The 22,698-nt window shown below is 33.7% G+C and overlaps 1 protein-coding gene across 1 annotated transcript; it reads left to right on the top strand.

Annotated features, from left to right (window-relative positions):
* Positions 1–6,328: 6,328 nt before the first annotated feature.
* Positions 6,329–20,048, top strand: LOC132271348 (flavin mononucleotide hydrolase 1, chloroplatic). Its single transcript, XM_059772698.1, has 7 exons — positions 6,329–6,684; positions 9,657–9,732; positions 10,472–10,523; positions 11,121–11,235; positions 11,316–11,386; positions 16,398–16,485; positions 19,722–20,048. Exons 1-7 carry the CDS (start codon positions 6,440–6,442, stop codon positions 19,873–19,875), a joined length of 801 nt encoding a protein of 266 aa, XP_059628681.1. The 5' UTR covers positions 6,329–6,439; the 3' UTR covers positions 19,876–20,048.
* Positions 20,049–22,698: the final 2,650 nt, after the last annotated feature.

Raw genomic sequence — 22,698 nt, forward strand, 5'->3', positions numbered from 1 at the left:
ACCAACAAGTGTGTGATTTAGATTCCTAATTTATCTTTACCCACGAATAAAAGTTTCATTTTCACTTCAACTTCATATTTTACATTGATTTTTTGAAAAACATTTTTTATATTTTTGGTGTTTAGTTGTGATAAAATATTTATGAAAAAAATAAAAAATAACTTAATAAAAATAATTTATTCATCAATTTTCAATAAGTTATTTTATATTTTCTACTCAATGAATTTGACCTCAACCTCAAATTAAACCTTTGTCAAATATCGAAAAATAAAAATAATAATATTTTACCTTAAAAAAATATATTTTCTTAAAAAAATATTTTAAATCAAAACAAATAGAGCCTAAAACAAAATTACTTTAGCTTGGGATATCTTTAAAATGGTACAAAATGTTAAGAAAAGAAAATTAATATTTCTTTATTCTTTTTTTCCTGACAAATACAAACCACCAATAAAAATATTTTGTGAGAAAGCCTAATGGAGAAAAGCCAAACCCTTAGAAAAAATTTAATGTCTAAAAGCATTGAATGAATGCTTAAATTATGCGCATGATTCCGTACTTTTAAACATAACGAAGTAGAAGCTTTTGAATACCTCAAAACCAGAGTTGATGCGAAGACTATAATTTTGAAGGGGGGAATTGGTGTCAAATGCTAGTAGGGAGATTTTGGTGAGAATTGTTCATTCTTCTCTTCCAATTTATTTCCCCCGGTGCTTTATAAATCCAGCTAATGTTTGTGATACCATCTCAAGTATGTTAGCCAACTTTATGTGGAGTGATAAGGAAAAATTTATTAAAATTAATTGGATGAGTTGGACAGGTATGTGCCACCCATTTTTTTTTTTGTGGATTAGGGTTTAGAATATTTCAGCTTTCAACTTGGCTTTGCTCTCTAAGGTGGCATGGAGGCTGGAAAAGGGAGGAACTTCTCCATTCTTCAAGGTTTTTAAGGTTAAATACCATCCCTCTTCAACTTTAATAGATTCTTATTGCAGTCAAAGAGCTTTTGGGTTTGGAAGAGTGTTTGTGTTGCCAAGTCTATTGATGCAAATATTGATATAAGGTGAATATTTGAAGGATAATTAGCTCTCAGATCTCCATAATCAAGCTGTGACTACTCCAAGACCTAATGCTGGATGTGGGAAAGTATCTAACTTAATTAATCAGGACACTCAAATTTGGAAAGTTGGCCGGGTTAGAAGTTTATTCAATCCTAGATATTAAAACATAATTCTAATTTATTATGTAATACAACTCGTCTTCCCTATAAATGAATTATCAAAACATTCATTCACACATTTGTTAACCAGCATTGTATGATCACTACTTCTATAATCACAAAAAATAATCATTTCTAATAAAATCAATTATAAAATTGATTTTAATCATTAAAACTCAATTGTTTAGTAAAACTAAGTCAATTACTCATAACCATACAATCAATGTACATAATCTAGAAAATTTTCCAAAGTTAAGAACAATCAAACCATATTATTCAGCTAGGTTTATATCAATGCCCAATAAAGGATTTAGCTACTCATGGTGAAGGTATAAATCTTCAATTATGTGATTAACGCCAACTCCATGGAGTGCAAATCTGATCAAGATCAACCTTCTTCAAGTTTTGATAATTGAGGATTGCTCCAAGCCGCGAAGTGTATCTCTTATGTGTTCTCTCCCTCTTCAATATGCATTAATTATGACCTATATTTGTCAGCAATAGGCCCAAACTTGTGCTCCAACTTTTGACATAAATTCGTCCCAAGTAGGATTAAATAAGAGCAAAACATAGATTTTCCGGATAGAATAAGAATGCTGCCAAGGGATGGGGGATTTTTTTCACATCATTCTGCCAACTTTTTGGTTGAGTGGGGGATCGATCCCCCAAAGGTGGAAATTGCATTTAGGCCTTATTTATGCTCATTTTGGCTCTGGATAAGCTGGTTTGCTTCTTGATACTCGGGAACATCATTAAAGGCTCAAAAAAGACAGAATTGACCGTTTTTTAATGATAAGCACCTAAAAGTACCCAAACCAAGAAAATGATGTAAGTAATATGAAATAAACATTACTAAGATATTAACATATGCAAATTTAAGGGCTCGATTGTACAATATTCAGGGCTTACATAGTGGAGTATCTCTTGTTCAATATATAATCATTAGTAATATTTTCTCCACCTAAAATAATTTCATAAATCTATACCCTGGATGTTTGCTCTACTACAATTTCATAAATTTATACCCTGGACGTTTGCTCTACCACAAGCAGACATTGTATCAACTATGAATATATCATAAATCTATGCCTTTGGCATTATGTGGATGATGTCCTTTTCAACATATGCCCATGAGTGTATGTTTTTCCACGGCATTTTAATATAGAGCTGATTCTAAACATGGCTGAATTATATTCACTAATAGTTTTATAATCATAAAACCGCAGTTGCATCCATTCATACTGAGCTTTTGGGATGATCACAATATTTTAGATGATCATATATCTCCAAATTTTTGCCACAAAACAAGTGAGTTTTTTTTTATTTTTTATTTTTACCGTGAGGTGTTGAATTTCAATTTCTCATTTTTGTGCAGTCCTTCAAGGACGGTTGATTTCCCCACTTACTTGTAAACTCGATATTCATAAAAGTGGATCTCGTCAAATTTATGAAAAATAATTTGCCTCAATATTAAAAGAACATAATCAAGTCTTTTAAATTTGACATATTTCAAGATATAATAAATGGCAAAATAACACAGTTCATTATCGAATTTGAAGAATGCATAAAAATTCAAAAATAATCAATATGAAATCATTGAAGTGTCACAATCACTATAATATGATTAACTAATAATCTTTCATACGATATATAATTCGTCTATTTTGAAAAATAAATAAGCTTTCTTATGTATAGTGGTGTAATCATATTTATACATATTATTAAGCTTTTAGTGGCGAGTTACCATTAATCATCTGAAGTAATTACTTCTACAGAAGTAAAAAATCATACCATCGTAAACAGTGGTGAACAAATTGAATATATATATATGTACACTAGGAAAAAGCATTTGTTATGCGTGTGATTAAAAATCTATAGCGAGTACTAAAGCAAAAAATTTAAAAATAAAAAATTACTATTTTTATTTTTCTACAAATGCAGAGTTTGTTAAACATTCAACATGTCTTAGTTAATCTGTTTAAGCGTTGATGAATAACTTGCTATTAAAAGTACATAGATATGACATTATGGATATAATATATTTTTGGCATTTCACATTATAAATATAACATAAATTATGGAAACTTGCTGTATGTAATGAATTTCATAATAATGCCAACTAAAAAAAAAACAACTCCTCAGAGGTATCTTTATATTAAGAGAGTTATCTATAGTCTCGAAATATATTTTTATTAAAAAAATATTCTTGATCTTTTTTTTACTTAAATTTTGTTTCTGAAATTACTTCAATGAAAAAATAAAGGAAAAGTACAAATATTTTCTCACTTTAATGTATTGAAAACACACTGATTATAGGAGTATAAGAATCACCTTTTCCATGAATAAAAATTGGAATTGAGATTGTAATATTTTTGAAAAAATGGAGAAATAACATATTTGTTCACTCTTTTTTGTTTAGAGTGACAACACAAATAATTTTTTAAAAACAAACACACACACCCATATCCCACATGTCCTCAATGGGACCTGAACCCTAAATCCTTATTTGGGAAGGACCTCTTTGGGCTAGAATTCTGTTAACGTGTAGGGGAGATTAAAAAATAAATGGATAGTGTATTGAAAAATCATGCAGATATTATCTTCCAAGTTTTCATTTTTTTTAGGAAAATAGACAACATAAAAATATCATTTTGAATAAAATAAATACAATAAAGACAACATAAAAAAAAAAAAAAAAAAATTGAGTTACTAGAATTTTTGTGACAAATTTTTGAAAGAAAAATATCATTTTGAATAAAATAAACATATGCCCCTATAATACAAATACAACAACTATATAGTGCATTTTCTTCTTCAATGTGACTCCTTTGCTCTGCCTTCCTCTGTTCTTCGATTTCCCTGCTGCTACTACCTTCCTACTATGTTTCACAAACGTTTTTATCCTTGAAAACCAAGATTAGAATACACCCTTCAAAAAATTGATATGTATTAGAATACAAGGTTTCAAATGAAATTATCATTCTCTAATAGTAGTAGTTTTCATTTTTGTAGAAAAGTAGACAACATAAAAATATCATTTTGAATAAAATAAACACATGCCCCTATAATACAAATACAACCAACTATATGGTGCATTTTCTTCTTCAAAACGTCCGGACTCACTCAAGAGCTTGACTCCTTTGCTCCGTGCTCCGTTTTCCTCATACGTATTTCATGGAAACCACTTAGAATTAAGATACGTGAAGTTAAAAACCAATTCCGAGCATGAAAAGTGAGATTGTGCAAAAAAGTGTTCTTTGATTCCTCTGCTCCTCCTGCTACCTTCCTATTGTGTTTCACAAACGTTTTAATCCTTCAAAATCAAGAATAGAATACTAACCTTCAAAAAAGGATAAAAAAAAAAATACAAGGTTTCAAATGAAATTATCAGTTTGCAATAGCACTGAACATGTTAAACATACCATCTTCTCTCGATCTTTGAAGTACCCTCATGACCTCTTTTCTATTAAACCATCCACCTCAAGGGTTTGTTCGGTACTTAATATTCTTTGATATATATATATATATATATTAGAATTAGAGAAATGTACAACCGAAGAGTTGTAACAGTTGAAATAAATAAATGATAAAAAATAAAAATAAAACATGCATAAAAAGTGGAGGAGAAAGGACAAATTAAGAGTTGTAACTCTTAAAACAAATAATAGTGAATATAAAAATAATGGACAACTCTAATAAGGAGAAATGGACAACTCAAGAGTTGAGTAGCTCTTGAAATAAATAATAATAGTAAATATAAAAATAACAGACGACACAAAATAAAAGAAATTAAAAAAAAAAAACTCAAGAGATGTAACTCTGCCTTAATAAGAATTTATTAGAAATTTTTGTATTTATAAAAAATAAAAATATTAAAAAATTGAGAGAGGGAATTACACTTTTAGAATAGTATAGATACAGATATGTATCATATAAAAATTGTATGCAAATCAAGAGGTTTAATCACTCAACATGTATATCTTAATTTATTAGAAAATTATAATCTAATAAATGATTCTATAAAAACCTCAACAAAACAATTTGAATCAACAGTTGAATTAATAAAATAAAATAACAAATGTTCAATGGAATTCTCGATCAATTGCAAGTTTATGCATGAATACCTCAACCCAAAAACACCCATATAATTGTGTATATTTCTAATTGAATCATTAAGCAATAAAAGTGGTAAAATTAGCCATATTAAATGAGTTAATTAAATAATAAAGGCGATAAGACCAACTTAAGGAAATAAATCATTAAACTAAAAAAGCAGTCAAACCAGTCATATTTACTATGTATATATATATATATATATATATATATATATATATATATTGTGTGTGTGAGCACATTTATCACTTAGGCGGACAAAACAAATAATGAATAATAAATAAATAAATAAAATTTGTTATACTTCATGCTCAACAATTAATATAAGAATTATAGAAATAAAATTTTATTCTTAATTGTTTTAAGCAAAACAAACAAATTCAACAATTTGTCATAACTAATATCAAAAAAGATATATAGAATTGACACAGAGGAAAAGGGAGCTTCTTAGAATAAAGATCCGTTGATTAGACCTCTCTTATAAATATAAGAACAAAGATCTGTCGACTCAAACTAAGGCAATAAGAGAGAGAACTTTTGAAAAGAGAGAATTTCTTTTATTCATTTTTCTATATCTTACTCCATCCCGGATACATTATATATATATATATATAATATATATATCTATAGCCACCAACCGATCTTGCAGAGTAAGGTATGGAATGCCTTCAATGCAATCACTATAATATTCACGTCTACAATACATTTATTCAATTCCTTGTAGCAAGTTGCATTTGCCCATTCGGAAGATGAGAATTGTATTGAAAAGATAAATGTACACAGGCCAAGGCCCAACAAAACAGAGGCCCAAGTTGCATCTTTCGAAAAAAAGAAAAAAGAAAAAAAAAAAAAAAAAAAAAGGTTGCATTTGCCCATTTCTACGGATGCAATGAATGGCACTGGTGAACAACAGAATAAGTTATCAATGTTGGAGTATTATACAAGTAGTGGACCCCATCACTACAATATATATAACAAAAAAGAAATTTTTAAGTGGACAAAAGTAAAGTACAAGTAGCATCATTTCCTCTTTTCATAGTCTAAAAAGAGGATTTGTGATCCATTTGGGTCGCATATAAATTCGGAATTCAATCAAGCTGACAACAGATGGCTCTACTGTTGAGACCCACTGCTTTCTCTTTACATTTCAAACCCTCAAAAAAATCTGCAAAAATGGCTCTCAATTTCACCAAAACCAACAACCAAAACACCAACAAGACCTCCTCAATCGTTGCCTCCTCTACTGGCAACGACAACAATAACCCCACAAGAAGGCTGCCCATATTGCTCTTCGATGTCATGGACACCCTTGTTCGCGACCCTTTTTACCAAGATATCCCTGCCTTCTTCAGGTATATACATACATATATATATATATATATATATATATATATCATATCGCTCATTCATTTTAGCTCTGAGGTGTTATGTTTTTTTTATGGATTTCTTATATTCTTGAACTTGTGTGTATTTTGAAATTCTTCTACTATACACACACACACACACACACATATATTTTAAAATTTTCCAATGTGTGGTTAATGAGATTATTATTTTTTTTTTTTGAGATTTTTTTTTGAACTTGTGTGTATATATATATTTTTGAGAAAATGCAGGAAAGTAAAAGAATAAGAAATCATAATTTGGGTCTTAAATTTTATTTTTTATTATTCGGGTATTTGCAAAATGAGATTGTAGGTGACTGATTAAAATAAATAAATAATTACCCAATTGCCATGAGTTTTTGGTGCTCCAAAAAAATGACAACCTTCAAATCAATCTTTTATTTATTTATTTTCATTTTCAGTGACCAAATATAGGGCTAAAAGTAATTTCAAACGTGCAGATTGTTGAAGAGAATGTTCTTAAATGACACTCACAATTCATATTTTTAACTCACATTCTTAAACTCCACTTACCTGAAAAAGGGATTTTTTATTTTATTTTATTTTTTCAAAGTGCCCACTTAAGCTGGATCCATTTATCAATCTAAAGGCAAAGCGACTCATCGATAATAATGAGATGACATTATGCAATTTATGCGGGACCATGAATATGTTTGTTGACCACTTTTCATTATTGTTTAGTCGGTTTACTTTGTCGGCTCGAGTAGCATTACTCTTCGAGACAAGGTAATGACATTATAGTTTTTGAAAGCACTCTCACACTTCACAATTATTAAAAAAAACACTCTCGACTACTTTTGTGCGGTAATTGTTTCATTTCAAATTCTTAGGAAAACGAAACGGAGTGAAAGATGTATGTATGGCTTTTTTGGTCTACCATGATGATAATAAATTTTCTAATGGATTCCGGTGTTGGTGCCTTTTCAATTATCTAGTAAGTGGGTGAAATTGAACTGAATAATTTATTAATCACTTGAAGGAAGGTTCAGAATGAACCTCATAGACACGACAAACCTTAATTGCGCACACATATTACAAATATGAGAGAAATTCAAGTATTATACAGGAACTTGAGGTATGAATCAGCTAGTTCCATTGATGATTCGTTCAATAATGTCCCGATCAGAAACCTTACGTCGTAGGTCTTACGGCAACCACTTTGTCTTGGTTTCCACATATGCTGTTCCCATTCAGATTATAGAATATATACTTAACCGAAGCATATGCTGCCTGGTAGCCTTGGATGCATATGCTGCAGTGATCTGCTGGCTGATTTATATACATCTTGTGAACTGAAGTTAGTCTTCCGCCACAATAATGTTACATGATGTCTTTAAATGCTCCAAGAACCCACATCAGGCACAAAACATTTAGGTATGGGTGACATATTTGGTTGGACATGTGTCTAGAGGGCTTATGTGATAGTTTGAGCTCTTTCATTACGTGGTCTTTTTAACTTGTTAATTCAAATGAGTGAGGTTTCTATGTTGAACTTTCTAAGTTGCATAAAATACCATACATGGTATATAATTTATTTCCCTTAATAAATACCATATATAATTGAAGAAGCACATTTAGAAATTTGATATTTTCCCATCTCCTCGTGTCCTTGTATTGAGGATTGATAGATCCGGTTTAGACACATTTTTAAAGTAGTATAAACCAAAAAAACATTAATTTTAATAACACAAAATAAAAATATTTGAACTAGAAATCCCATTAAAATATTATCTAATAGAGCATATGCTATTAAGTTATTATCTAAAACTAAAAATTAGAAGAAATAGAAACAACAAAAATAATACCAAGTTGTTAAAATCCTTGCATAAATAACATATGTCGTTATGCTACTTTTCAAAAAAATATATATATATAGAAGAAAATAAGAGAAATGAATATGGTGGTAAAAACTTACAACTAATATGATATTGTGAGATATATAATAAGATTTTTGTCCATCTGCTTATTCATGAAAGAGTCAGGCTATAATGATAAAATAAAATAAAGCCCCCCAAAAAATCAATAATGCCTCGGATATGATAAACAACACTTAGATTTTGTTGTTCTAATATATAAATCAGTATATCTAAGCTTCCAATTGAGTTTTGGAGCTTTAGAAGAGGTTAGAAAGAAGTAAAAGATGAAGAAATGAGGGAAAAGTAAGGTTGGTGCTGTTAGACCTCAGGTTTTAACAATCTGCAATGGTTGTTAAGGTAATCTTAATAATAGTCATGAGTTTCGTGTCCACTGATATATTAGTGGATTACCAACTCGGTTCCCACTTGTGGCATTACATGACGTAAACAACTGATACGTTCTTTTTTTTTTTTTTTTTTTAAGGTAAATACTCTCACACACACACAAACCAAAAAATGCACACTATGGCTTTACGTAGCATAACAACTGATACTTGATCCAATGGTGAGGCCATTACATAGTATGATCTTTTTAGTTGGGGGTTGTAAGAGGAACAAACATGGACAATAGCTACAAACCTAATATTTGACATTATTTACACAAAATAATTGTAATCGTACTTGAACCCCCATTGTCCAAGCTTTTACTAATGCACCATGTAATGGCCCCTTAGTTCAAATTTGGCATCAAATATCTAAATTTAGTGTGATGCTTGTCTGTCCCTAACATTTTCTTTAGTAACATGGTAAGAGGACAAAGCATCATTTGTGATGCTAATGTAGTCCTGATGGTGTCAAGAGGTAAATCTTGCAGAATTAGTTCCAGCATGTATTGAGATTTTTTTCTTGATTCTTGTAGTTGTTGTAGTACTGGTCCTGCTGAATCATTTCTTGACCTACTACCTTCCAGAATTTTTGTCCATTTTCTATTACCAAATAATTAGTTATGAAATTTTCTTTTATTCGTTTTTTGTTGTATATTCTAATTGATCTTTTGTTCAGAATGTCTTTGAAGGAACTAATAGAATGCAAGCATCCAACTGCATGGATCGAGTTTGAAAAGGGGCTGATCGATGAGGTATACTAGGAAATGGTATGAAAAATTTAAATTTGCTAAGATATTACTACTTAGGAACTTACAGTGGATGAAAATGATTTTAGCAATAAGGCATATTTTATTTGAAATGCTCTTTCTTGAACCTTTTTTTGGACTGCATCAGGATATTCTAAACTTTGCTCTTTCAGCAGTACATTGGCTATTCTGACTTATGGAGTTCTGTTCACTGGCATACTTTGACCTTTCTAACTGATTTCCGATATAAAATATTTCCCACCCTAACCACCTCATTAAGATGGAGGACACATGTCTAAGTGGACCCGTGGGCCCTATTTACACCAGATCTTCTCCCAGTAACTACATCTTGTCACCTACGTCCATAAATTTGGATCACCATATTGTATGAGGAATGTAACTCTATGAGCAGATTCTCAAACCGGACCTGTCGATTCCTTAATTGCCTTGGATCATAGATTCCACCAGCAACATAGTTTCTCTACAATCCGTTAGCCCCTTCTCTAGAAGGGCGCTTGACACTTGATCCTCACCAAAAGTAGCCTTAACCTACTAAAAATGAAAATATATATGTATATATATAAAAGATATTTTAGAGAAAGATAATTACATCTAGTAGCATAACATTGCAATTGATTGCCCTGTAGTTAGGTGGGTTGAATTATTGGCTAAGTTTTCTGTTCACTTTAAATTTTTATTTTTATTTATATATATATATATATATATTTTTTTTTTTTTCTTTCAGATGGAGCTAGCTAGCAAATTTTTTAAAGATGGAAGGCCTTTTGATTTGGCAGGTAGGTGAGATTTCTTCAAGACATTGTACCCCTAAATAACAGTCTTAGTGGTAATTGGAACTTCCTGATGGTGCCTACAATTTATTCTCTCTTTGCATCGGAAAGATGGCTAACATGAATTTGTATGCTCAATTTATTATAGTTAATGATATAATAACCTTATAATCAGAGATGTGAAGTATCTGAGTAGATATTTTATGCTAGCTATGATGCACCTTACATTCCTGTAACAACAAATTGCCTGAGTTCCAACTATATGAGAATATAAAAAGTTAAAGTAAATTACGTATTTTCTCCTTTAATTAGTGGCATTGCTCCTATCATCAATATTACAAGGCAAGTACATGACGTTGGTCTCATCAATCTTGGATTTTAGGAAGGATAAGCTGGTAATGTACCTAATCTCTTGCTTCATTTCCATGAAGTTGCTGCCCTTGAACTTATAGATCAGTGGAAATTCTTACATGTGTGTAGAAGTAGTGATGATTCCTTATTGTCTTACGATTTGCAGTTGGTGTTGCTAAATGGTGTTATGAATCTATTTTTCTATTGGCTTTCCTCCTGATGTGTAGTAACTAATAGTGTTTTCCCTTGCAGGGCTCAAAAAGTGTATGATAAATGGATACTCTTATCTAGAAGGTGTTGAAGGATTGCTTCATGATTTAAAACAAAGCAACTACGAAATGCATACTTTTACAAATTATCCAATCTGGTAAGTTTAAATTGCAAATTTTAACTTAATTTTATTCAATGAATTGACTGGAGTCACTTTTTGAAAATTTTGTTTTGTAGGTATAAAATGATTGAGGACAAATTAAAACTCTCAACTTACTTGTCTTGGACATTCTGTTCATGTATATCTGGTATTTCTATGAATTAACCTTTTTTTTATTTATTTCTATTCTTCTTTTTTGTATTTGCATGTTGTTGTGTATGAAATGCTCACATGAAAGATATTTTTCTGTGAACATACACATATAGAATGTAAAAACTTGCAAATTAAGATGGAGAATTTATGAGGATACCCTTTTAACAAAGATATAGATGTATTGGACTACTCATGCTTATAAAAAATACAACTAGATGAAAAGGACCATTTGCTTTATGATATTAAAGGAGGATCTCTTAATCCATAAGTAGTACTTAAATTTGTGTCATTTATGATTATTAAAACAAATTGAAACGCATATAGAATTTGAAAACTTGCAAATTAAGATGGAGAATTTATGAGGATACCCTTTTAACAAAGATATAGATGTATTGGACTACTTATGCTTATGAAAAATACAACTAGATTAAAAGGACCATTTGCTTTATGATATTAAAGGAGGATCAAGAGATCCGTTAGTTGTACTTAAATTTGTGTCATTTATGATTATTAAAACAAATAGAACCAACATTCTGTTAGGTGTGAAAGGTATTCAGTTGCCACCAGCTCTTAGTCACATCCATTGGCCGTTGTGCCTTGTGCCATAGTTGATAGTTGTCAACTTACTGACTCTCTCAATGTCATTGGTGGGTAAAGCCAATTCCTCATCCCTTTCAGCTGCTAGAATGACACCTAAAAGCAACAGATTTTGTTCACACCATTTCACCGAGGTTCCTGTTCGATGCTAGAAAAAATTTAAATAGGTTCTTTGAGAAAATCTTGGTTATGAGAATACAGTTGCCCTACAAAAAGAAAGCCTTTTAGTCATGCGTTAAATCTTACAGGTTCCTGGCTGCTTGCTGGGATATGATATCTAGGGTAATACATGTGACAACGTGGCTTAACTATGCTAAACTCTGGATAATTGGGGTCAGTTTGATATAACAATAATTTTGTCACATATTTCAGACTTTTTGGCAATTTGGTACCATGCTTTTATTATCATGAAATGTACCATATCATGAATCCAGAGATACATTGAAAATTTTGAAGATAGTTCGAAAAATAGTTTTTATTGGTATAGAACTTTTTAGGTCATTAAGCAGTGCTGGGCCCCCACTTCCATGGAGTGTTGGCCGTTGGGAGGGAAAGACGGGAGACAGACCCAACCTTTAGCATTATTTTGCACAAAGTGGTTGCTTCTAGACTCAAAACCATGTCTTCACAGCTTTTACTATTGTGTCAAGCAGTGGCCCCTTCTAGAGAAAATGTTCGGTACTGTAGGATATAATGATATATGACTTTTTTAGTGAAGTGATCGTGCCATCTAAACAAACAAGGCACTTAACTTATACACCACTGTCTCTTCTGATTTTTTTTTTTTTTTTTGTACATTACATTAACATCATCAAACTTTTATTCATGAAAGTGATCCTGACCTCATGACAAGAAGGCTCTTTTACAATTTTACCATACCAATCTTTCTACCATCTTATCTTTACCAGATACAAGGCTTGTTATCAAAATGGAAACCAAAGCATGGCCAAGAATGAATTTATCAATGTTTAGAATAGTCGAATATTGCTCTTTCCTAACCCTAAGGGTATAGCTTAATAGCAAGGCTCTCACCTCACATCTTGGAAGTTGTGGGAACACACCCTGGGGATTTTTTTCCTGTAATTGCCATATACATGTGGGACGGGATGACTGCATGTATCCGATGGTGGATCATGTGTGCTCTAAAAGGCCCGACACCAACATTGTCAAAGAAAAACTACTACTCTTTACTCTCTCTTTCAAATATTTTTTAAAGCTTTCCAAATGTTGCTTTTTCCTTGGTAAGATATATCATAATGTTCTCAGAACCAACCATCCAGCCACCGTTATTTCCATACTTTGTTTTAATTTCATCTATTTTTAAACAAAACTAACGCTGATTTCCAAAATTTGTTGATATTTGAGAACAACTTTTGTAGATCCGAACAATATTACCAAAATATACATTACCACAATAATTACACTTTGAATGCATTTAAACGTTTCTAATCTTAGTTGCTTTCAATCGTTGACACTTGTGCAATTGATCCTATGTGGGATCAGAAATTCACTTTTTTTTTTTTTTTTCTTCGTTTAGCAACTTTGTAATAGAAATCCAAAAAATAAAAAAAATCCAAACAAAAAACAAAAATCTCACATCGAAGACCAAAGCCCAACAACCATTTCTAACTCAAAATTAGTTAGTTTGAAAGAACAAACATTCCCGAAGAAAGGTTAGCTCGAAATAATATACATTCCTAAAGCCCATAAAATGGCTTTGGAAGTATATTGTGGAGAGAGAGAGAGAAGGGGAGGGGGGTAGTAGTTATTATATTATTATTATTTTTAGAAGGAGGGAAAGGTTAGCTTGAAATGTTTCCTTCATGCATAAGAACATCTGGAAACAAATAGTTTTGATTTGGAAATTAGTAGTGAGAAGAGAAACATCAAATTCCGTGTCTTGAAAAGATTCTAGAGATCTTCAAAGCATTAAAATAGGGAAGATAGACAAAGAATATACATTCCTAAAGCCCGTAAAATGGATTTGGAAGTATATTGTGGATGGGAAAAAACAGGGAATTTTTTTTTTTTTTTTTCTTTTCCCAGCTTATATTATTTTTAGGAGGAGAGAAAGGTTAGCTTGAAATGTTTCCTCATGCATAAGAACATCTGGAAAGAAATAGTTTTGATTTGGAAATTAGTAGTGAGAAGTGAGACATCAAATTCTGTGTCTTGAAAAGAGTTTAGAGATCTTCAAGCATTAAAATAGGGAAGATAGGCAAATAATATACATTCCTAAAGCCCTTAAAATGGATTTGGAAGCATATTGTGGATGGGAAAAAACAGGGAAAAAAAAAATGTTCCTTTTCTTTTCCCAGCTTAACAGGCTACCTATCCAACAAATTGTTTCTGAATCATGAATCTTGTGATGCCCTTTTTGATTCACATAGATTCATTAAGAATTCATACTAGGAATTCCTGTAGCCATTCACATGGAAGAGGAGTCAAAATGAATTCAAATCATAAGGATTTGAATCGCTGACCTTGAGATAACTATTGGTATGACTGTACTTATGTTGGCCACTTGCTTGCGAGTTCTTCTCCCTTCCTTTGGGCTTGGCATTACTGAATGAAGGATAAGACACTTGCATGACATTGGTGGAGTTAAACGAAACAATACATGTCATTGGCAACCCAGGTGGTTAGGAGGGGTGGATGGACTATAACCTAAGCTTTAGTTTCGTATACTTTGAATGCCCTCGGACTTGGACCTTTCTGCTCATGCTTGACAGTCTCAACTTCTCCTGTTGCTTGTTAGCGTTAGTCCTGCCAATGAAATCCTTAGCTACGAGAACAGATGGTTGAAGCCTAGATTCCTATCTACTGACACGGAACGTATTTAGAACCAGCTTTTAGCTATTAAGATCCATCATGGATCAGATCAAATCTTATGGAAACATGGTGCCTCTTCATTCAAATCAGCCTGGAAGAATCTAAGAGTTCATCACCCAAACAGCGGTACAAAGTTTGTTGGAACCAAAGTAGACCTGCAGCATGCTTGAAATCTTGGGCCCTTCAGAATAGGATTCCCTCCCTTTCTAATTTGCAATTGAGGGGTATTTGTCTCACTTCTGTTTGCAGTAACTGTTATAGGGATGAGGATCAAATTGAACACCTATTTTTTGAATGCTCATATGCTTCTAGTGTGTGGAAATCGTTAATGTCTTGCATTGGAATTGGGCGCAAATATCTTCATGGGCACAATTGTTTGGTTCCAGCAAAGTTTTAAGCAGAATTCAAAGAGAACCAGTGGTGCAGGATGTTTTTCTCTTCTGTCATATGGGGTATGTGGCGAACTTGTGGCTGGGTGTGCGTGGGCGGGTGCGAGGCACCAGCAGGCTACGGGTACGGGTGCACAATTCCACATCGCCTGGGTGTGAAAAGGGAAAGTGCTATTTGTGTAGGATTTGTACACTCCAATTGATATGAGGCCTTTTGGGGTAAAACCCAAGAACAAAACCGTGTGGACTCGGGCCCAAAGCGGACAATATCATACCATGTGGTGGAGTAGGTTGTTACAAATGGTATCAGAGCCTGACCCAACTGGAAGTATGGTGGAGTGGGTTGCTACAAATGGTATCAGAGCCTAACCCAGCCGAAAGTGTGGCCAACGAGGACGGGAAATTAGAATTGAGTGTTGTGTTTTAAAGTTTCCGGTGGTTCATTGATGTTTGTATCTCATGCTGGAGGTAGTCCTCAGTATTAGTGTTCTTTTCCTTATTTTCTTTTTAATTTCTGGGTTTTGGAAATGGTCTCTCTCAATTGTTAAGTGATGGTATGCCCCCCTCTCTTGTCCTTGTAGTTCCATTTCTTTGGTTAATACAAGTTTAATTAGGGAAAAAAAAATATACATTCTATCAAATAATGTTGTATAACTATTTTTTGACTAAGGGTTAGGACATTAAAAATGCTTGCAACTTCAACAACAACAACAACAACAACAAAAAAAGAAAAAAAAAAAGAACAAGAACAAGAAGAAGAAAGAAAGAAAAGAAACCCAAAGTTCAATAATAATGAAACAAAGCATCGTAATCTGTATTTGGGCTCCTGATATTTCATATGCCTTTCCACCTCATCATTTTGAGGTTCAGAATTTCTCAGTATATTAGTGGAGTTTTTTTTTCTTTCTTATCCTTTAGGATTGAGATAAAACTTCCCCCCCTTTTTCCTTTCTCGTCTGGTGGGGACTCGATTCATTAACTTCCATTGCTACTTGTCGATTATAATTTAATTGCAATAACATGTCAGGCTGAAATTTACATTAGAAAGCCTTAGGATTTAGACTCTCGTCAATGGGATATAGTTATTATTATTATTTTTTTTACTGTTTCAATCATAATTCCAGTTATTATTATTTTATTGATAAATATAATTTCAGTTATTATTATTATTTGTTTTCCTAAATGCAGGAAAAAGAAAGCCTGAGCCTGATTTTTACTTAGAAGTTCTGAGGCATCTCGACATTGATCCAGCAAGCTGCATCTTCATTGATGACAGGTTTTCCTTATTATTTATATATAGTTTATTATTTTTTTTAAGAGATTGGATAACAATGTTTTTCTCTTTCTTCTAGTTCTAGGAGTTCCAGATTTTATTCTTAATTAGACCTGCAGTACCTTAATGCAGTTTGGTATTTTGATCTGTAACATTGAACGATAACGTCAATTGGCCGTACGCATTTGGGGTGGCCTTTTATTTTATTGAATTGAGAGAAATGAGAGAGAGAGAAAGAGAAGGGAAGGGGAGGGGAGGGGGGGGGGGGGGGGGGGGGGGGGGGGGTGTTGGTCTCTCTGTGTCATGATACGGAATTTGAGATAAAGTGACTAAGTGGTGAATAGGTGATGTAGGACACAAGAGCAGCCTTAAATAGATAAAGACGTACAGAATTTAAAGGCTGAAAGTTCAAAGAACTAGGGCTGAAATTTGGAGGTTTGAAAGTAAAAATGTAAGAAAACAAAGGGAAAAGAAATAGAATAGAGCTACCTATTGGAATCACTCCAACAGGGCATAGGTATCACACCTAGATAAGGCCTCACACCCTCGAAATTTGTGAATCACTCACAAAGAAATCTCAAAGGATATTTTTTATTCATTCATTGGCTGCCTCACCAAGTTTACATCATACCCTTCTTATATCAACTTATGACCCTGAGATTACCCCATGATTGAGGTAATCAAAAGTTGACTCTATAGCATAATAAAATTAATCGCCCGTAATCAATATTTGACTCTAGCATGATAAAACTAATTACTACTGACTGATGCAATTTTATCGTAATTGATGCAAGCGACCATAATTATGCAATTTGACCAAATCCCCCAATTATGCAAGACTCCAAGTAGACTTCCATCATCTAGCATGTGCCGAATTAAGGCTTGAGCCTTGTAACATTCATTTTTGCGCCTTTTGTATATCCTTAAAGATGTCTGCCACTGATCTCTATCAATAGGTTATTTATTTATTTATTTTATTGGCAAGCACGCACACTCCCGCCCACCATATAGCCCCAATGGGGATTGAACCCATATAGGAGGAGAAGGAGATACCACTTGATGACAGGTTTATTTTTGACAGGTAAGCGCGTATACACTCCCATATAGGGGGGAGAAGGAGATGCCACTTGAGGTAGAGCCTTGGTGATATAGCAAATAGGATTGAAACAATAGTGTTAGAAAACTAATGTAAATTATGTTGGAAGCTATTACTTATGAAGGAGACTACGAAGGGAATAATGAGAAGAGGAGGGATCTTCATATGGTTTCTATGTACTTGGAAAGCCTATCAATAAAGAAATGAGTCACGATAGATATATAAACCTGATAAAGACATGTATAATGTAGATATGACTATATTAAGAATAATTGTATATAAAGAGTTTACTTAATTATATTGCAAGCTTATATCAGGGATTAGTATTTGCGTAAGTGATTAGACACATTCAGGATGAATTGTTACGGTGTATTATTAATAAATAACATCTTTTATAAAAATAGAAAAATAATAATAAAAAAAATTATTAATAATATTGTTAGTTTGTAGATTAGTTCTAGTTAGACCTGTCAACGGATCGGATATGGACCGGATCATGGTTGATCCGATCCGAATTTGATAAGTATAATACATGATCCGATCCGATCCGATAATCCGACGGATTTTCATTTGACGGATCCATATCCGATACACACTTAATCGGATGTCCGATCCGATAATTGGTTCCGATTAAATTGCACACTTTTGCACAAATCAATCAATTAGGGCAAACAACTTCCTCATTCTTAACTACTCAAAAACCAAAACAAAATCTCAAGTTCACTGACAATATGTTTAAAAAAATTTATTTGAAGGTAGAACAAAGAGTATTACAATTTTTTGTACAAGTGAAATAATATCACTTGGTTTTGTACTCTTTGTTAAAGAAATAAAATCACAATAAAGAGTGGAAAAAAAAATGAGACAGAGAGGAGGAAGACGAAGAAGAAGAGGAGAGAGAAAAAAGAAAAAAAAAATAACTACTCACTGAACAAGTTGCGAAATAGAGAAAATTACCGCATAAAAAATTAGGGTAGTGGAGAAGAAGAGAAGGAAAGGGAGAGATCAGAGAATATAAAAACAATAAACTCACTGAAGAAGGGTTCCTACTGATGGATGAGCACCCTTTCTCTTGGTTGTTGAGTTTCTCCAACCTGAAACTATCGTAAAGGGAGCGTTTTGGAGCTTTTCAGTTTGTGGCTGTGATACATATATACTAGGAGAGATATTATTGTGTGGGTGAGAGAACATTATACTTCTTCTGATTGGTTTTTTATATGTAATCCAAACAAATCTAACGGTGGAATCTGCTGATATATAAAATATAATTATATATAATTTTGATCGGATCGGATTATTAACGGATCGGATCAGCCTAATCCATATCCGATTTGTTAATTTATCGGATTATCGGATTCGGATCATAATCGGGTTATCGGATTTTGTACTCGATCCATATCCGACTAATCGGATCGGATTCGGATCAGAATCCGATCCATTGACAGGTCTAGTTCCAGTGTTAAGACAGATTTAATCTTTTGAACAGTACAGAGGGAGGAAAGGAGGGAACTTTATGAAACCATTAACACAACCAGAGACTATGGTAACATCCGAAATCCATATTCCTTTTCTGAACTCGTGATTTTTTTTTGAAAAACCGGTATTGCCACGATAATTTCAGATGTAGCTCCTGGGTGAACTGCAACCAAGCCTAAGAGCATGAGATAACCTTCAAGAATTTGATCTCCATGAGGTCCAACTAGTTGCATTACAGCAGTTTCGATCATTTTGTATATGTACCAATTTTGCGTGGATCATCTATAATGCCTTGCTAAGAATTTGTACTTGACTAGTAGAGTTTTTTAAATCCCCCCCCCCCTCCCTCTCTCCCCGTTGGATTACAAGATACCTCTGCACCCCATCTACCCTATTTTACACCTGTTGACGAACTGTTTTGATAGCAACTGTGCAATATTAATAAAGGACAAAGTCTTTCCGGTTGCTGTAAATTCTAATCTGAATATAAGAAGCAGAATGTGACTCGTGTAAAATTTCGAAGTTTTTGCAGAATGTGACGCGGATTCTCCGGCGTTATTTTTCCTGGCTTGTGTGCATGTGATCCACTATAATTGGGAGAGAGAGAGAGAGAGATGGAATTGCTTAATATTAGTTACTAACATGTATTATCAATGCCTCTTGCCAGGATGCAAAACGTTGAGGCGGCAATAGATGCTGGCATCATTGGTCTACAATTCAAGAATGCAGATTTACTGCGTCAGGATCTCTCTCGCCTAGGTATTGACATGTCATTATATGAAGGCAATAGAAATCAAGATCCAGCTGAGATTGCACAATAGCAATTGACTTGATCTCTCTCTTGCTCAAATTTTTTGTTTATGTTTTATCATTTATTACTCTTGGTAAGCAGAAATTGGTTGAAGAAGATCCTACAGAGATCATTTAATAAGAAGATCGTATTGAGATCATTTGATTCGTGAATTTTTAAATAAATGCCCATAATTTGTTTGAATTCTTTGCAACTATCGTATCTCATCTAGATTTTCTTGTTCCCCAATTGCTATGCTGAGAATCCTGTTGCTCTAATCTCAATGCAGACAATTTATCAAGCTGTAGAATTAATTGGTTGGACAATTCAGAAACAGAAACTATTTTCCTTGAAGATTTTTGTATGGCTTCGGCTGAAACTGTTTCCCAGCCTTGAAAAGAAAGTAGAACTCCTCTCACTTTTCAGGCAATATTGATCTTGTTTATTGCAACAAGGGTTTAGCCCCAGTGATTTCATTGCCCTTTAAATGCAGTCAAAACTTTTGTTGAAAGGAAATTGTTCCAAGTCTTTTTCTTGCTCTGGGCATTTTAAGCAACACTAGATCTGGATTCATGTCCACTCAAGCTGATCTTGCAATTGCCAATGAGCCTCCAGCAAAATAACATTATCATCCTTACCCGAATGAAATTGGCCACATGAATTCTCTCTCCAACAACTACACCCATTTTTAACTTAGGGGAGACCCTTCTTCATCGCTGAAAGTGGTGTTTTAATGCAAAAACCCAAATTGCTCCAGAGAAGCTTATAACGGTGAGACATTTTTCCTGGTGATTTGCTTCCCTAAAAAAACCGTAAGTCATTTGGAGGGCTTAGTCTGACTTTTTTAAAATCATTTTTAATAACCTCATCCCACCCTCTTTGTTTCTTACATTTCTATTACAACTAGTCTTCCTTATTTGATCAGCGCGTCACTAGATCTCCAATCATAGAGGAGGACTTGATATCCAACTTTGGAACAAGGCATCAATCTTGAGACATACGTGGACACTATGCTCAAATGACATATGAGGCACCTATCCCAAATGATTGCTCCTGGTTTTGGAGAAAATTACAGACCTCTCTATCAGGTATCAGGTATCTAACTCCAGTCATAGACTGGGCTGGACAATCAACAAATACATGTAACTGTCATCCTTACCAACATCCACTGGTAGAGCCTAGGCATATTTCTAACCTTGTATCACCCCATTGTGACATCAGTAATCTACCCTTCCCCAACCTCAACATCAATGACACCATACAATGGACTCCATCTCCCAACAAAACCTACTTCCTTAAGCATACACTCCTAATGAAACGGGTGGACAATTGTCCATTTACTCAAAAGTTCAAACTCTTGGGTAGTGTTGTATACCTACCCATTTATACTCAATCACTTTTTCATCCGGATCTGATGTGGGACAAATGACCTTGTTACATTTTCCCCAACCCAAACTTGCAACGCCCTCGTTGCGGCTCGGGCCACCCTGCCTACCCGGACTGCAAACCTGGACGCCCTCCGGGCCTGGAACGGAGCGTGATACCGGATCAAGGATTGAGTCTGACTCTGATACCAATTGTAACAGGTGGGCACTTTCCCATTTACTCAAAAACCGAAATTGTTGGGTAATACTGCATATCCACCCATTTATACCCAATCACTTTTCCATTCGGATCCGATATGGGACAAATGACCCTTGTTACACCTAACCATTACCCCACCAACCCACCTCTTTTATGGCATAAACTCATCCAGTTTAAACATGCTACCTCAAAACATTCTTTTTGCCTCTGTTAGCCATTCAAGAGAAGCTGCTCATACTTGACAAGCCCTCAACTACAAAATGCAACCCAATGTATGCATCATCTGCCTCAAAGCTACAGAGAACCATGATCACTTGTTCCCCAAATGTGACTACTTCAAAGTCATATGGAGTGGTTTACAACACAAATGTGGGTTCTATACAAACCCTAACTCTTGGAAGGATTTCCTAATTTGGGCATCCTCTAATTGGAAGCAAAAACTAAAGAGAAACAGGGTCTTGATTTGGAAGCCAACTTTGCCTAGCTTTGTCTACCATGTTTGGAAAGAGAGAAAAAAAATAGAATTTTCATAAATAAATCATTACCTCCCGTTCAAACCATGAATGTGGTGATTAATGCAATCAGATTGAAGCTCTTCTCTGTCAAGAAGTGTAAATGCCCCTTTGCAGAAGAAATTGCAGCAGAATGGAACCTCCCCACATCCTTCTTTGAACCCACCCATACAAACCCCTTCTTTAATTTCCCGTCCACCCAACCGACTAACCCTCCACCACCATCACCACAACCATTGCCACTACCACCCATTATCCCTGTAGTATGATACATCTTCGTTGATTGTTCCCACCCGAGGCTATGATGGAAGTTAGTTTTGTTCCTGCGTGCAGATTTGTTTTGATTGGGCCACAAATGTGGCCTTGCCTCTCGATTTTCTGTAATTATTCCTTCCTTTTAATTTTACTAAATTTGCCGGGGAAACAAAAAAAAAAAATGGTGCTCGGATCCAATAGAAAGTGAATGACTATACAGAAAATAAGAAAAATAACATCTAACATCTCAGAAAGTAAACGATGAACTTGCTTTCTCCACACTAAAAATATTTCCAGTCCATTATCTGCATGTATAACCAAACTCCATATACAATTAAAAAGAATATAGAAATAGAAAGAATTTTCACTGAGACAAGTCATATTGCAAATTTACAAGAAGCAGCTCATTAATTGAACACACAGCTATGGTGGCGTACAAGCGCATCCAGGCCACAATCAAATACCTTTCAAGTGAAATGGGAAAAGAGTGATAAAAAAAGAAA

Source organism: Cornus florida, unplaced genomic scaffold, assembly GCF_030987335.1.
Source record: "Cornus florida cultivar Cherokee Brave unplaced genomic scaffold, ASM3098733v1 CherokeeBrave_3.0.0_Hap2_Chr08, whole genome shotgun sequence".
NCBI lineage: Eukaryota > Viridiplantae > Streptophyta > Magnoliopsida > Cornales > Cornaceae > Cornus > Cornus florida.